Raw genomic sequence first — 16,103 nt, forward strand, 5'->3', positions numbered from 1 at the left:
CAGTGGCTTAGGAGGCCCTCCTGTGTGGACTGATGTATTAAAATACTTGGATCCCGGCTGCCCTTGGGGACCCGGGTACATACTCCCATTTTGCATGGGTTGGCTCCACGCTAGCAGCATCAACAACCGGGATGCTGTGTCATCCCGCACCAGGCCCCAGCCCCCACACGGCAGCCTCCTGCCCCCGCACCCCACCCCCTTCTTCCATAGCAGTGAACCAACCTACTAACTGGATTCCGCAAGCCAATCACAGCCTGAATCACCTATGATGTCACCATCAGCCAATCAGAGCTCCTCACCAGCATAGGCAGACGGCCTTCACTCTTAGAAAGGTGATAAGGTGTAAAGCAATACCATCCTTTAGGAAAAGAGACGCTGAGGCCTAGGAAGGAGCAGAGGCCCACTAGGGTCACGGCACACAGGTGGCAGAGCCAAGATTAGAAGCCAGGACTCCCAGTGTTCTTCCATACTACCAAGGCCCCATAGGGCCTGGCCCTTGGCTTCCTCAACCTGGGTAGCTTCCTGGCACAGGAGGCAAAGACCAGGGCCGTGGCCCTAGTCCCCACAGCTCTCCCTGCAAGACCTCAGCGGTCAGAAGGAGATCCTTCGATCTCTGTATTTAAGGGCCTGGAGAAAATGGCAGGGTTGGGCCCATGGGAGAGGGGAGCTGCCCCAGATTCTAGCTCTGTCTCAGTGCCCAGTCCCCAGCACCGGCAGGAATTAGGGGGTGCCCCGGCCAGGCCATACTGGCTCCGGCTAATATGCGGATTATGGAAAGGTACCCAAACAAGGCTCCTTTGTGGAAGCCCTGCCTTAGGGAGTCAAGTGACCGCTTAATTCAAGCATGGGCAGGGCCAGCCCCGAGGTGTGGGCTGGGGCACTGGCCATAAGACCCCTAGGAGTCCCCCCGGTCCAGTGGCCAGAACTGTTGTGGGATAGTCTGAGAAGACTGGAGCCCCTCCCGTGAGTAAGGGTCTGCCCAGGCAGGCTGGCTGGGGGGGCTTGGAGGGCCTATGGGGTGGACGGCAGTCCCTGCACTGGTGCGTGAGATGTACACCCATGGGCCACACGTGTGCATGTGTAGGGGCACCTGTGCGTGTGTGCCGAGTCTCTGAGGTGGGCGTGAGCTTGGTGTGAGGGGGCACAAAGACAGCCAGAGCAAGCGGGGAGAGGCTGGGTGTCAACGCAATTGACAAGCAGTGTCAGTACATTGCTTGCAGAAGTTTTACTTGAGCACTTCCTATGAGAGCACAGCGGGAGCCTCCATTCTCAGGAGGGAATGGTCAGTAAACAAGCAGACATCCTGCAGAATGGAATTTCAAGTAGGACAAGATAAACGCTGTGTAGAGAAATCGACAAGATGAGGGGACAGAGAGTACCAGGGGCACTGGGATGCTATTTACAGGGACAGTGGTTGGGAACAGCCTTTCTGGACAGGTGACCTAAGGTGGGGATGAGCCGTACAGTTAGATGAGAAAGAGCTTCCTCCAGGCAGAAGGATTAGCAAGTGGAAAGGCCTTGGGGGTCACTGTTCAATAGACGTTATTTGAGCATCCCTACCAGCCAGTGTTCTGGGCACTGGGGACAAGGCAGTGGACAAGACCCACCAGGCCCCTTACCAGTCTTGCTCCAATTGGTGATTGCGGGTGCTTGGGGGAACTGAGGAACAAGGTGGGGTCAGGACACCACCTGGCTCAGGGGACCAAGTCCATTATGAGGACTTTGCTATTGCTGCTGTCATTGCATTTGTCATACAACTTGAGGGCACGGAGCTGTGCCAAGGCTGTGGGCAGCTCTGGGCTTACTTCCCTGGTTTCCCATGTCCCACAGGCAGGAGGAGCCAAACGGGCCTTTGAGGCCACCTCCTTCCCCTCCTGGTGTGCAGACAGGAAAAGTGAGGCCCAGAGCAGGGAAGAGTCTAGGCTAAGATCATTATGAGGCCCAGACAAGCCCCATCCAAGCCGCCACCCCACCCCTGGCAGTGTCCCTCCCTATCTGCCTACTAGGACCCAAACCCACTTGCTGCAGCCCAGTGCCCGGCCATGACCGTCACGTACTCAAGCCAAGTGGCTAATGCCCGCTTAGGCTCCTTCTCCCGCCTGCTGCTGTGCTGGCGAGGCAGCATCTACAAACTGCTCTATGGAGAGTTCCTCATCTTCCTGCTCAGCTACTACGCCATCCGTTTCATTTACAGGTGCAGAGGGACAGGCTGGGGCGGGGACCCGGGAGGGCCGAGGCCCAGGAGGGCCGCAGTGGGGCTTGGGACAACCAGTCAGCCAGTCAGTGGGCTAATATACTAGTAGACCTTGAAGGCTGATCTGAGCTCCTGGCCAAGCCTGGGTAGAGGGTAGGGGGATTGGGGGCTGAGGGTTGGGGTCCAGAGAGGAGGTAAAAGAAGGCAGCCTGGGAGGCAGCTCTGTGCAGGCTGGGAGTATCTTTCCTCCAACCCAGGGAGAGGCTTCTGGAACCCAGGCCTTAGCTGGTCCCAGCCAGCCAGCCTATTTTCCTGAGTCCCACAAGCTCACAGGCCCAAACTGTATTCCCCATCCCCATAAAAATGTTTACTTAAATAAAATAGAGGACAGATATGATCACAGAATATATGAAAGCATTCTGAATGGAAAAAGCACTAATGACTGAAATGGACTGAAAAACTATCAAATACAGAAAATTCTTAATTTCATAATTACAATACCAGTAACAAAGCACATTGGTTTTCTTTGGTTGTTGCGCAGGCACCAACATATGTTGATTTAAAAAAAAAAAATACTTTATTTTTTAGAGTTTTAAGTTGATAGAATTGAGCAGAAGGTAGAGAGTGTCCGTGTATCCCCTCAAGCACACACAGTCGCCTCCACTACCAACATGCCACAGCCAAGTGGCACATTTGTCACACTAGCTGAACCCACACGGACACTCCACCACCACCCAAAGCCCACAGTTTACACTAGGGTCCACTCTTGTTGTACATTCTATGGGTTTGGACAAATGACATTTATCTACCATGACAGTATCATACAGAGTAGGTTCACGGTCCTAAAAATCCTCTGCGCTTAACCTACTCATTCACCTCACCTCACCGTGTTTTTTTAAAAGACCAAACCCTCTTTGTTTGAACCTGCTTTCAAGCTATCTTTTGGATCCCTTAAAAGGGTCAGTGGTGCCTAAAAGTGACTCCTTCGGCAGGACCTTCCTTCCTATAGATCACAGAAAACCTCCTGAGGGTGCCTCTTCCAGCCATGGAGCCCAGGTCTCCTTGGGGTTTGGGACACCAGAGGAGTGGGACCTAGCTCAGGCCAGAGGAGGGGCCCCAGGCAGGGCCAGTGAAAGGGACCGGGAAGTGGTGGGGGTAGCAAAGAGGCAGTCACACTCCTACCCTTGGCCTGGCTGGAGCCAGTACGGGTCTCAGCCGCGTCTTCGCAGGGTCTACACATCCCACACCACCCCCTTCGCCCCTCCCCAGGATGGCCCTCACGGAGGAACAGCAGGTGATGTTTGAGAAACTGACCCTGTATTGTGACAGCTACATCCAGCTCATCCCCATTTCCTTCGTGCTGGGTGAGCTCCCCCTCTGGCGTGTCGGGATCCCAGTGGCTGCTCCAGGCTCCACACAGCTGGACTACAAGGAACTAGCTGGGGGAAGGCCAGTGGTGCGTCGGTGCCTTTCGGCTGTTCAGGAATATGAGGAGACTGCAGCCAGACGGACTTAAGTTAGACATTAGGAAGGACGTTAGCACCCAAGACCCCAGTTTCTGAGGGCAGTGCTGACATAGTCCCTGGAGCCTCTGAGCAGGAGTGGGGGGAGGGGAGGATCTAGCAGGGTCCTGGAAGAGGCAGGGGACCCCCAGGAGAGAGAACTGGAGGCTCCTAGGCCTTCATGCGGGGCTCCGATGGTCTTCCCCTCCTGAGCGTCTTTCAGAAGGATCGGGGCTGGGCCCGCTCCCATCAGAAAGATGGAGAAACCGAGGCATCGCCCTCGCTTGGCTCTGGCCGCAGCCTGGGCCCTCGCCCCCCGCCCCCTCCCCCGCCTCTCCTGCCCAGGCTTCTACGTGACGCTGGTCGTGACCCGCTGGTGGAACCAGTACGAGAACCTGCCGTGGCCCGACCGCCTTATGAACCTGGTGTCGGGCTTGGTGGAGGGCAAGGACGAGCAAGGGCGGCTGCTGCGGCGCACGCTCATCCGCTACGCCAACCTGGGCAACGTGCTCATCCTGCGCAGCGTCAGCGCCGCGGTCTACAAGCGCTTTCCCAGCCCCCAGCACCTGGTGAAAGCAGGTGGGCGGACCCCGGGGCGGGGCCCGGGCGGGAACAGGGGGCGGGGCCGGAGCAGATGGGTGGAGCCAGTGCCTCCGGACCGAAGATTGGGTGGGGCCAGGAGCGGGGTGGGATCGAGACCTCGTCTAATTGGGCGGGGCGGAGTCGGGCGCGAGAAGATGGGTGGGAGCGGGGCGGGGAACCGCCTGTGAGGATGGGGTCTGAGATAGGGTTAAGGACCGTTGAGGGATGAGGGAAGAGTGGGGACTGAGGGCGGGGGGCGGGGCGCTGGGAACTGGCGAGAAAGTACCGGTCGGCCTCCCTCTGCCCTTTCCTGCCCAGTTCCCGCGGTTTTCAGTCTGCATTTCTGCGACCTCCGTCCGTGAGACAGACCCTTCTCACGTACGGAGGCCAGAACAGCGCGTAGTGGGCACTCAGTAATTATTTGTTGAAAGAAGATGGCAAAGGAGTTCCGTGGTCCCAATGAACTTGGGCCTAAATCCTGGGCCTCTGCAAGGCCTGGCCAGCACCCAACCCCCAACCCCCAACCCCGCGCCATCTGATCTATGGCTTCTCCTACCCACTGCCTTCTTCACTCCACTCCGCAGGCTTTATGACCCCCGCGGAACGCAAGCACTTGGAAAAGCTGAGCTTGCCGCACAACACGTTCTGGGTGCCCTGGGTGTGGTTTGCCAACTTGTCGATGAAGGCGTGGCTTGCAGGTCGAATCCGGGACCCTGTCCTGCTCCAGAGCCTGCTGGACGTGAGCTCACCACACTGCTGGGGCTGATGCGGAGTGGGGGTGGGTTGTACCCCAGGTGGAACAGCTTCCTTCAAAGACAAGGCTTGAGGCTCTTTCTAGAACCTGCCTTGGTATTGTAGGACTTTGACCAACAAGGATTCCACAGCTCACTGTAACCCCTCTCCCCAATTCCCCTCCCAATTCGTCTCTAAAGTGAGCCTCTTCTCAGAGGCTCCTTTTTGATAGATGTGGAGGCTGATGTCCTGGCTCCTTTTTGATAGATGTGGAAGTTGAGGCACAGAGAGATTAAGTGAGTGACCACATAGCCAGGGCTGGGCCATGAGTGCCAGTCCCTGGCCCCTGGGGGAAGAGCTGGGGTTGAGCCTAGGAGAGCAAAGAGCAGTCAGAACCCCAACCCTCCCTCCTGCTCCCCAGGAAATGAACATCTTGCGCACTCAGTGTGGACATCTGTTCGCCTACGACTGGATCAGTATCCCGCTGGTGTACACGCAGGTGAGGACGAGGGCAGTGAAGCTGTCCCTTAGGGAAACAGGGACTGGGAGGACTCAGGAAACAGCCTGTGACGAGAAGGGCTCACTTAGGGGCTAAGAGGCTCATCCTGGGAGTTAGGTGTGGACTTTGCAGCTTCTGACAAGTTTGAAGAGTCCAGACTCCTGTCTGGTTCAGCCCAGTGGAGGGAATGTGATTATCCCCATTTTAAAGTGATCGCGGAGACCCAAAGTCACAGGAGTGTGCAAATCAGAGTAAGGACTTGTCCTCCCAGGCTGGGGAGCTTCCTGACTCCAGGTTCCCAGCCAGCCCATTTCTGCTGCCACCTACCCACCACCCCCCGCCCACCCAGGTGGTGACCGTGGCTGTGTACAGCTTCTTCCTGGCTTGCCTGATTGGGCGGCAGTTCCTGAACCCAGCCAAGGCCTACCCTGGCCACGAGCTGGACCTCGTTGTACCTGTCTTCACGTTCCTGCAGTTTTTCTTTTACGCCGGCTGGCTGAAGGTGAGAGTCTGCGATGAGAGAGAGAGAGATGGGCTGTGGTCGTGGCTGGAAGGGTCATGGCTGGCCAGGAAAGGAGAGTTTCAAATGTGGAAAGCAGAGTGCTGGGCCTCCACCACAGCCCTCTGGTCTGCTCCTTCCCTGTGTCTTTACATATGAAGACCTTGAGACCCAGAGAGGAGTGGGACCTGCTTGAGGCCAGTCTGATCCCAGAGCTTCACCTGAGGCCTTGAACTTAGCAGGCTGGACCGACACAGGGAAAGCTCACTTGTCAAACTATGGGCTATGTCCCCTCGAGAGAATGTTCCCCAGATGTTTGTCCGGAACAAGGGAAATGCACAGAAGAAGAACAGCAGTCGCAGGCCCTGCTGGCGAGGCAGCCCCTTTGGGCCCGGCGATGAGGCTCTGGTTCCAAATTTGTTCCCTCGGCTTAGTAAAACAGAAGTCCTGATGCTGACTACTCCAGCCCCCATCCTTCCAAGGCAGATTAACACCACCTCTTCTCCCTCAAGATATCCATCTGTGATGGGGGTGGTGGCGGCGGTGGCGGGGGGGGGGGGGCTCCCATCCCTGTCCCAAGTGGCTTTTCCAAGTATTCCTCCCACTACATCCAGGGCTCCTCCTAATAGGAGTTCTGAAGAACACAGTTTTCTCCGCATCCCTATTTTTCCTCTGTTTCTCCCACACTCTCTGTCTCTTCCTCTTTTCCTTCACTTTTTGGTAGTGGTGGTGATGGTAGGTGGCCCCCTCCCTCCCTCTCATCCACATTTCACATGTGTGTGAAACACACACACACACACACACACACACACACACACACACACACAGATATTTCCTCATCCCTGCAGTCATCTTTGGTTTCTAAAGCACAAACCAGATCACACCGTTTTTCTGCTCGAAATTCCCTAGTGGCTTACAGGATGTCTCTTGAACCCTTAATGCAGCCCCTCCCTGCTGTGGAGATTTGTTCAGGGGGCCTAATGCAGAGATTTGTGGAGTTCCAGGGAAGGTACAGGAAGGGGAGGTTACGGGGGTGACTCTACTAAGTGACAGGCTCAAGGACAGCTCTGGGTGTTGAGGGAGCAGCGGGCATAGGAGAGGGGCTCAGGCTCGATGACCTGAAGGGAGGGGGACTGTGTGCGGGGGCCTATGAGCGTGGGTGGCTGGAGCCCTCACATACTGGCTTTGAAGATGGTGGGCAGGCAGGAGGGGCATCGTGGCGGGGAGGGGGGTGTGTGGAAAGGGCAAGAGCCGAAGTTTAAGGGCGCGGAGCAAGGCTGCAGGGAGTCTGCCTGAGGACTTCCAGAGCCCCCTCCCCTCTCTCCAAGGTGGCAGAGCAGCTCATCAACCCATTTGGAGAGGATGATGATGACTTTGAGACCAACTGGATTGTCGACAGGAGCTTGCAGGTTTTTGGGGAGAGAGGGAGCCTGTCCTGTGGACCTTCCCTGAACTGAACTCAAGGAGGGGGCCGCACGGCTCTGCAGGGAGGCCTCCTGGTGAATTGCTCTCCCCCCTCCCCAGCCAACCATTCACCCCAGCTTTTGAGGCTGCATATAGACATCAGTCTGTCCATTTCACAAGTGAGGAAACTGAGGCCCAGAGAGAGGGAAGTGATCTCTCTCTGACCTTGGGCTGACCTTGCTTTTTGGGCTTCTCCTTCTGTGCCTGGGAACCAGGTGTCCCTGTTGGCTGTGGATGAGATGCACCAGGACCTGCCTCCGATGGAGCGGGATATGTACTGGAATGAGCCGGAACCACAACCCCCCTACACAGCTGCTTCTGCCCAGTCTTGTCGAGCCTCCTTTTTAGGCTCCACCTTCAACATCAGGTGAGCAGTGCCAGGGAACCACGTTGGTGGGTAGGAAAGCCTACGCACGAGAACTTGGAAAAGCTCTAGTTAATATGTATTGGATGCATGCTGAGTGCTGGGAACTCCACTAAGCTCTTTATATAAACTAGTTTTTTCTTCCCCATAATCCTGGTTTGGTATCTTGAGTTTTCAGATGATTAAGTCCAAGTTCAGAGAGGTTAAATAGGTTGCCCAGCCCAAGGTCACATAGTTAGCAAGTGGAGCACTGGGACCCGGTGTGTCTGCTTCTACCTCCACACCTGCAATCCTTACCCTGTACTGCTTAGTAATTCCTAATCTATAACCTATAAGTAACCTAGTAACCTATAAGGGCTTTCAGATGCCTCCAGCCTAAGCCTCCCATGCCCAGACTTGGAAATTGAGGCCCAGAGAAAGAAGGGACTTACTCAAGGCCTGACAGTGATCAGTGATGCAGTTGGAATGGCAGAGCCTGGTTCCTGACTCTGGTCCAAAGCTACACTTTCTGATAAGCCAGGATGTTTAGATGGGGAGTGAAGGGGCAGGGGGCGGTCCCCTAGGATGGGGGTGGGGCAAGCATGTACCAGCAAGAGGCTAATTCATCACAGGTACCTTCTGGGTAGTGTCTGTGCTACAGTACAGGCCTTGGGTCACCCACAGCAGCCGAACTTTCCTGCACCTGGGTCCCGTTTCTCTGATTCGGTCTGATTCCCTTGTGAGCTGCAGCTGGGCCACATTGTCCTCTCTGCTGTAGGACAGTGGAGAGGACTGTTCGGAGAATCCTCTGTGTGTCAGGGTCCTTTCCATCCAGGTTTTCTTCCACAGCATTGAGTATATTATCTTTTAAAAATCAAATACCCTACTAAGCCATAATTTGAATTAGCTAGAGTTCTTCGTGGGTGTGAGGCAGTTTCAAAAAAGTGATGAAATGAAGGGTGGAGGCTTGCTTAGGTCAGAAACATTTCTGGAAGTTGCTTTTGAATTCCATATGATCTGTGCTCTAATGGCTGAGGGTTGGGTGGGGAACAAAGAATATTATACATAGACCTTGTCTCCAAGGAACACACAATTTAGTGAGGAGGCTCACACCCAAGGCCCAGACTCTGGACACAAGGTACACGGTAGTGGATGCCTGGGAGAGACAGGACATAGGAGAGAGACCACCTTTGGCCTGGGAGGGGGCCCTCCAGCTGGACCTGGAGCTGGGCCTCGAAGCATGGAGAGAATGTGGACCCCGGCGACAGGCCACGTTCTGGGATAGTGGGCTTTCTCCTGCAGAGTAAAGGCTTTGGGCTCCCAGGGGGCCACACTTCTCTTTGTGGATGATGTTCCCCAGCCTACCCAGAGTCACTCCTGGGCCTGATCTCACCCACCACACCTGGGGTCCAGTAGTTCGGGTCGCTTGGAGGGAGGGATGTCGGAGAAGATGGAGACGAGGAGAGAGCCCTTCACGAGCCAGGCTAGGGAGCTTCGCGATTGTGGGCAAGAGGGGGCCCCAGAACAGTGAGGTGAGCTGGGCTGGGAAGGAGTAAGAGGGCAGTGCAGTACAGGACGGGTCAGGAGAGAGGGGAGTCCAGGCATTGTGACGAACACTGTGTGTTCTTGGCTTTGGGTCAAAAGGAGGGAAAAGAGGGGTAAAAAGAAGTCGGGTTTGGCTTTGGTCCTTTGTGCCCTACTCAACCCCGAGTCTTACACTTCTTTCCAGTCTGCACAAGGAGGACATGGAGTTTTGGTCCAACCCACAGGAAGAGGAGGAGGAGGGCACACACACTGGTATCATTGGCCGCTTCCTAGGGCTACAGTCCCACGACTACCATCCCCCCAGGACAAACTCAAAGACCAAACTACTGTGGCCCAAGAAAGGAGGCCTTCTCCATGAGGGCCAGCTCAAGAAACTCGGGGGTACCAGGCAGAACTCTAGGGACCAGGAAAGCAGCAAGGCCTGGAGGATTAAGGAGGAGGATGCTTTTGAGACTGCTGCACTGTACGGGAGGTCAGGCTACCACAGTGCCCCACAGACACCCCTCAGCCACACACCTATGGTCTTCCCACCTGGACAGTCAGCACCCTCAAGCCTTCGCAGAGTCTCAGGTACAGACAGTGCTGTCAAAGACCAAAGCCTACAATCCCTGACTCCTGGGACAAAGACCAGTTTCGAACTGCTTCCAGACAGTGCTGGGTTCTCAGCAGAGCCCCCAGAATCGGGTCACCTGAAGAGGAAAACTGTCGAGTTTAACCTGACAGACATGTCGGAGACCCCTGAACATCATTTCAAAGAATCACATTCGGACCAATCAACTAACCTACACACTATACTGAAAGGTCATGAAGATCCCTATTGGGCCTTGGAAAACAGGTGTGTCCTCTCTACCTTTAAGGGTCACTTCACCTCCCCCCACTGCCATGGGTGGGAAGGCCCACCTGACCTTCCCTTGCTTTGACTGTACCCTTCTACCTTCCTGGGAGCCCATTTTCCTATGGTGCCCTCACCACCAGAGCATGCTGTACTTACCAGCACTGGCTTGGGGCACACACCTGGCCACTTCAGCAAGAGCCCTAGAAGATGAGAGCTTTTGACATCACTAGGGAAGAGCTCTCTGGGTCCAGGGTGAAGGGAAGGGGAGGTTGCATGGACAGGACAGATGGCCGGTGGCCACCAAGCCAGGCTTAAGCGCTCAGATGTTGTGCCTGGACCCAGCTTTTGAGTAGCAGATGCAAAACCATGAGGCAGAGCGGGGGGGGGGGGGGGGGTTGTGGGGTGTTTCTGGGCTGTAGCACAATGACTCCACTCACTGCCCAGGGATCGTATATGAAGACTCCCCCATAACCTTAGTGATCCTGAATTACTTCCAGAAAGTGTTACACCCCCGGAAGCTGGCAGATGGTTAAGGTAAGGGTATCCAGGTCCCTTGGGATACCTCACTGCTTTGGGGTACCCAAGACTTCTGAACATAAATGTGCTTTGTGTCTCCTTGCGGGCAACCCACTGGGGTCACAAAACCATTTCCCCCCATTCTGGATCTCACCGTTAGATCCACTCTACCCACTACACACCTATCATGTGAGAACTGAACTTCCTGTTTTCTGGATTTCCAAGCAGTCACTGCTGTGGTTGAAGTAGTTATGAAAAACCTGAAAGAGCTAGTCTTAGATCTAGCTCAACAAACTTCTACCCATCACTGCAGTTTGTCTGGGAAAGGATGTGAACACAGTCGTTAGCAAGAAGAGTTGGCTCCGCGGGTCCCAGACACTCCTCCTTCTGTATTTGAGGGGTCCTAACCTTTGCTGTTAACTCTCCACTTAGCATTATCTTCCAGACTCACATTGTAAACCCTTCTCCCATTCTCTCTAGGGATGAAGCACATTCTTAGCCTGCTTCCCAACAGGGGACGCTTCACTGGCCTGGTCCTACCTGCACGTACAACAGCGGGACACTGATCCAGTCACAGCCATACAGCCGTCCACACTGAAGATTGTGTTCATAGGACAGCCTGAACTAAATGGTTAGCTTAATGGGTAACAAAATCCAGTTTCATGACTTAAGCTTTTAAATGACTTTTGTACATAAAAATCATGAAAACCTGGAATGAACCATTATACATGGAATCAGGAGTCCTTAAGTCCTGTCTGAATTTAACACACTCAGCCTTCTTATCTTTTCCAAACTTAGGATTTTCCTCCCAGGCATTTCATGTTGGTCACTGTGATTCAACTTCCAGCACTTGAACAGATATTCTTCGCAAGGACGATCTAGATACATTTCCAGCCCAAGAACTCAAATGACAGTAACTGGGTACCAAATTACTTTATTTGAAGGAATGGTACAAATGAAAGAGTTAAGTAGATGTTTTGGTACAACTTATAGAAAAGGTAAGGTAACCCCAACATGCATGCATGGCCTCAGGGACCAGGTGGCTCGGGAGACAGCCTAAGGCTTAGCTCTCACTATCACTGTTTCCCAAGGTGTGCTTGTCAAAGAGATACTCTGCCATGCCAGATTCGGGGGCCCCCATCTTGCGCAGGTTGGTTACGTGGTCACCCAATTCTTTGATGGATTTCACCTGCTCATTCAAGTAGTGAGTCTCAATGAAGTCACACAACTAGAAAACAGAATGGGGAAGAAAGTTAATGGTTAAGCTTTCCCAGCCCCCAAGGGGCAAATGACTCCTTCCAGTCCATCTCCAATTGCTAATACTCACATGGGGGTCATTTTTATCAGTGGCCAGTTTGTGCAGTTCCAGTAGTGACTGATTCACACTCTTTTCCAAATGTAATGCACACTCCATTGCATTCAGCCCATTCTCCCAATCATCACGGTCTGGTTTCTGAAAGAGGAGGTCACATCAATGCATCTGTAGCTTCTACCGATTAATCCACTAGTCAGCAAGCACCTAACATGTCAGCAAAAGGGACATTCAAGTTTCTCCAACAGTTTCCAACTTAACATCCTTGCCCATTACCCTTCACCTCGTTTAGCTGAAATGAAAGGCCTAAAAAAAAGCACAGAACCCAAAAGTGACCCCATTTTGTAAGGCCAACTGCTACCTTGGTCATTTCTGACACCTGACGACTGCTAGATAAATCACGAAGCAGGGGATTTCTAGGAGCTTTTGTTCACCTTGATATCCTGAAGGAAGATTCGGCCACCTCGTTGGTTCTGCAGCTTCATCAATTTCTCAGCATGTTCCCTCTCCTCATGAGATTGGTGGAGAAAATATTTGGCGAAGTTCTTCAAAGCCACATCATCACGGTCAAAGTAGTAAGACTGAATGGGGTTCATGAACATGTTTGTTAGGAACACCCAAGAAAGGCACTCTGCCACCTCGCCCCTCTCAAAGCTCAGCAAGAAAGGGGGCTGCACTGAAGGACACCAGGCGGGGGTGGGGGATAGGGGGCAGCTGGCTGTGTTCCCGAACTGAACACAACACTAAAATTAGTCTGACTAAAATAAAACTTGGGTCCTTGAAAGGAAGTTTACTACAAGGAACTTTAGGAGTATCATAGGGCATTGTCCCCAGCGTGGAATTTAAGACTGTTATTAATGTGTTCTTCTCGCCAGTGTCAAATTTGATCGGAGACGGTGTGGGTGCTATTTACCCTGCACAAATAGTGCCTTCTCTCCCCACTCCCTGATTAACCCGTGTAAGAATAGCTTGCCAGCTTAGAGCAGACCATGGATTTCTAAAATTAACCCATTAGTCAAGGTGACAACTGTTGCCAATGCTGGGATCTACCAAAAAAAAATCGCCAGCAGAAAGCAAAAAAAATGTTTCAGTTTTAGATAGTTGCTCTATTCACCTGCTCCTGAAATGCAACGGCAGTCGGGGAAATCCAGGCCTGTTTTCAAACCCATCTAAAACTTGTCTATTCTCGGACGATTTGCAAAATCGTAAGACAATTCTAAGCAAAACTCCCACCACCCCGCCTAATAACAGAATTTTGGAAAACGGATCCCACTGATCAGTGCGTGGAGAAATTCTTTGCCCAGTAACCGTTGGTGTAGTTTATCTAAAAACCAAGGGTTCGATTAGCAGGCGATAACTCTCAGGCACAAAAAGGACCAAGCGCGTGCGTGCCCGGGCCAAAGGACAGATGACTAAGACAGCTGTGTCCGCAGAAAAGATTTCCACGCTTCAATTCAAGTGGGACTCAGAGATAAGCACAACAGAGGGGTGGCGACGGCTGCTCAGAGAGTGGTCGGCCCACGAGAGATAAGGCACTTAGCACCAGCTCCCCACCCCCCTCAGCCACCTCGGTTGCCATTCGATACCATTTCCCAGCAGGCTCCGCCATAGGGGGTGGGAGGGGGAGACGGGGGCTGGACCACTTCGCCCCCATTACCCAAGCAAACGATGGCCCCGGATCACGTGATCGACGCAGGCGGGATGAAAACACAAAAAACCACTTTCCTAACTGCGGGATTGTACAGGTTGCAACGGCTCCAACTCTGGGATTCCAGGAGACCAGGCTCTTTAAGTACAGAGCGATGCGCAGAGGCGGCCCTCGCCAGAGAGGGAGCCCTCCCACGGGGCAGTGGGAAAGGGCGGGCTGGAGAACTTCTGCGCAAATGCTGGGAGGCCTCGAGCACCGTCCATTTTCCAGCAGGACGCGCGGAGGCGGGACGGCCAGCGCCTTGGCCACACCCGCCCCGCCCCGCCGCCCGGGGACACCGCCCCCGCCCGCGGGAGAGCGCTCACCATGGACAGGTAGACGTAAGAGGCGTAGAGCTCCAGGTTGATCTGGCGGTTGATGGCGGCCTCCGAGTCCTGGTGGTAGTTCTGGCGCACCTGCGAAGGGGACGCGGTCGTCATGGCGGCGGCTGAGGAGAGGCGGCGGCGGGCAGCGGCTGCGCGGCGCTGGAGCGGCGACGGGGGGCCTTGGAGCGGTCCGAGGACGCTGTGAGGAGATGGCGGAGGGCTGGCTCTGAGCGGCCGGCCGGGGCGAGGGGACGAGCGCCGGGTTCCGTCCAAGCACTGTTGAAGCAGGAACCCGCGGCGACTCTCGGCGGAGATGTGGCGCAGTCGGCGGCGGCCCCTACTTATAGCGGGATCGGGCGTCAGGCTCATCCGGCCAATCAAGCTGCCCCCCGCCGTGCGGAGCCCCGCCTTTTCCGGTGGGCGCGCGGCCCCGCCTCAGAGCCATGGGGGAGGGGCGGCCCCGCCGCGGGAGGCTTTGCGTGTCCCGCTGCGCGTGGGGCTCGGCGGGTGTCCTTTCGAGCCCTGACGTCGTCTGTGGGGCCGCAGGGAAGACGTGGGGACCAACGCGAAGCCCAGCCCCGAGCCCTGGGCCCAGGGCGTCCTGGGTCGCGGAACCGACGGAAAGTGCCCTTGGCCCTGGGGGCGTCGGGGCGAGTCTGAGCCCGTCTTGTCCAAGGGCATGTTAGGAATCCGAGCGGTAGGGCAGCAGTTACCGCACCCGAGGTGATTTCCTCGTCTTGTAAATTACAAAGTGGAAACCTGGGCCCTACGAGGTCGTGTGAGTCATAGGTGGAGCTGGGAAAGGGTTCACTTTCTCTTCCTCAAGGTCTAGCTGGGAGCAAAACGCGGGCGGACAGTCCCCCGCCCCTCCGATTCCCGCGACCCTGTCCGCCCTCGGCTGAAAGCAAATATGGCTCCTTGTGCTGCTTATACAACAAAGGCTGGGCGGGCGTGTGTCCCGGAGACACGAAGAGCGCCTTCCCGGAGGGAGCCGCGGGGGTGAGCCCCTGGGCTTCTGAGAAAATCGGGAGAGCGGGGGTTAGAATTGAAAGGAGAAGCCACTTGGATCGGGAGACAAGTCATGAGGCCTTTCTGCAACGGCCGCCATAGCCGGCCCCAGTCACGGGAGACTCAGCTGAGGGGCCTTGGAGGGAGCCCCCTCCTAGGGTTACCCTTGGAGAGAAGCTGATGGGGCTGAATGTGCCACAGGCTTCCCAGGTGCAAGAAGCCCAGGAAGGGCAAGGCCACCGAGCCTGGCTTGCAGCTGCGTACCAGGCACGGAGTGGGTGTGAATTCGAGGGTGGCAGAATTGCTGCTAGGCCCGGGCTCCTTTCTTCCAGTTCCCCCCAGTCGGCTGGCTTCCAGGCTCCCTCATTACCAGGCCCTTCCACACAGGGGGGCGACCTGTCCAAGACCCTTTCCACGGTGTTCTCAATCATGAAACTGGAAACAACTTCCCAACCTTAAAAAAGGAAGGAACGCTACTAAAATACTAAAAGAAGTTTCTGATGGAATAGTGGTGATTTCTCTTTCTTGGGTCTTTGCTATATCATTTCAAAATGAACATATGTTGCTCTCAGGGGAAAAAAAAATTAGTGGGGCTTGAGCTACAAAAAAATAAGCAGAAGGCTGCTGGGAGAGTGTAGACAGGGGGTACCTTAGTCTGAGATAGAACGTCAGGAAGGCTTTCCTAGGAAAGTGACAGTTGAGCCAAGTTTGAAGAAAAAGCTGGAAGGGAGGTAGAATGGAGTAGGAGATAGGGGAATTCCAAGTAGAGAGAACAGCATGTACAAAGGTAAAGGTATGGAAATGCATGGCCTGCCCAAGGTACCTTTAAGAAAATGTGTTGGCCTGGTGAATGCTGGAAAGATGATACAGGATTGTGTACCATAAAAAGGGTTTACATTTTATTCTGGGGAGCCTGGAGACACTAAGGGATTTCTAACCAGGGAGATACCACATTTGTTTTATTTCTAGAAATCGTGCACTCTTAAGGTAAGAGTACAGAGTCATCCGACGCAGAGCTCTTCTATATAACCATGAGCACCAGTTAGAAAATGTAATGAA

The 16,103-nt window shown here is 54.5% G+C and overlaps 2 protein-coding genes across 2 annotated transcripts; one reads left to right on the forward strand and one right to left on the reverse strand.

Annotated features, from left to right (window-relative positions):
- The first annotated feature begins 1,799 nt into the window (after nt 1-1,799).
- BEST1 (bestrophin 1) lies at nt 1,800-11,481 on the forward strand. The gene is made up of 10 exons (XM_059144346.1): nt 1,800-2,194; nt 3,464-3,558; nt 4,042-4,275; nt 4,863-5,017; nt 5,432-5,509; nt 5,859-6,011; nt 7,337-7,417; nt 7,688-7,839; nt 9,545-10,195; nt 11,192-11,481. The coding sequence occupies exons 1-10, from the start codon at nt 2,043-2,045 to the stop codon at nt 11,208-11,210; spliced, it is 1,770 nt and encodes a 589-aa protein (XP_059000329.1). The 5' UTR covers nt 1,800-2,042; the 3' UTR covers nt 11,211-11,481.
- A 138-nt stretch (nt 11,482-11,619) lies between these two features.
- FTH1 (ferritin heavy chain 1) lies at nt 11,620-14,378 on the reverse strand. Its single transcript, XM_059144331.1, has 4 exons — nt 14,037-14,378; nt 12,458-12,604; nt 12,039-12,164; nt 11,620-11,939 (listed from the first exon to the last, which is right to left on the reverse strand). The coding sequence occupies exons 1-4, from the start codon at nt 14,148-14,150 to the stop codon at nt 11,775-11,777; spliced, it is 552 nt and encodes a 183-aa protein (XP_059000314.1). The 5' UTR covers nt 14,151-14,378; the 3' UTR covers nt 11,620-11,774.
- Nucleotides 14,379-16,103: the final 1,725 nt, after the last annotated feature.

This window comes from Mustela lutreola, chromosome 1 (assembly GCF_030435805.1).
Source record: "Mustela lutreola isolate mMusLut2 chromosome 1, mMusLut2.pri, whole genome shotgun sequence".
In the NCBI taxonomy this organism is placed as follows: domain Eukaryota; kingdom Metazoa; phylum Chordata; class Mammalia; order Carnivora; family Mustelidae; genus Mustela; species Mustela lutreola.

Coding starts and splice junctions, on each gene's coding strand:
- BEST1 (XM_059144346.1), top strand. CDS start 2,043: ATGACCGTCACGTACTCAAGCCAAGTGGCTAATGCCCGCTTAGGCTCC. Junction 2,195..3,463: donor GCCATCCGTTTCATTTACAG/GTGCAGAGGGAC, acceptor GCCCCTCCCCAG/GATGGCCCTCACGGAGGAAC. Junction 4,276..4,862: donor CCAGCACCTGGTGAAAGCAG/GTGGGCGGACCC, acceptor TCCACTCCGCAG/GCTTTATGACCCCCGCGGAA.
- FTH1 (XM_059144331.1), bottom strand. CDS start 14,150: ATGACGACCGCGTCCCCTTCGCAGGTGCGCCAGAACTACCACCAGGAC. Junction 12,605..14,036: donor CTTACGTCTACCTGTCCATG/GTGAGCGCTCTC, acceptor AACCCCATTCAG/TCTTACTACTTTGACCGTGA. Junction 12,165..12,457: donor TCTTCCTTCAGGATATCAAG/GTGAACAAAAGC, acceptor CTCCTCTTTCAG/AAACCAGACCGTGATGATTG.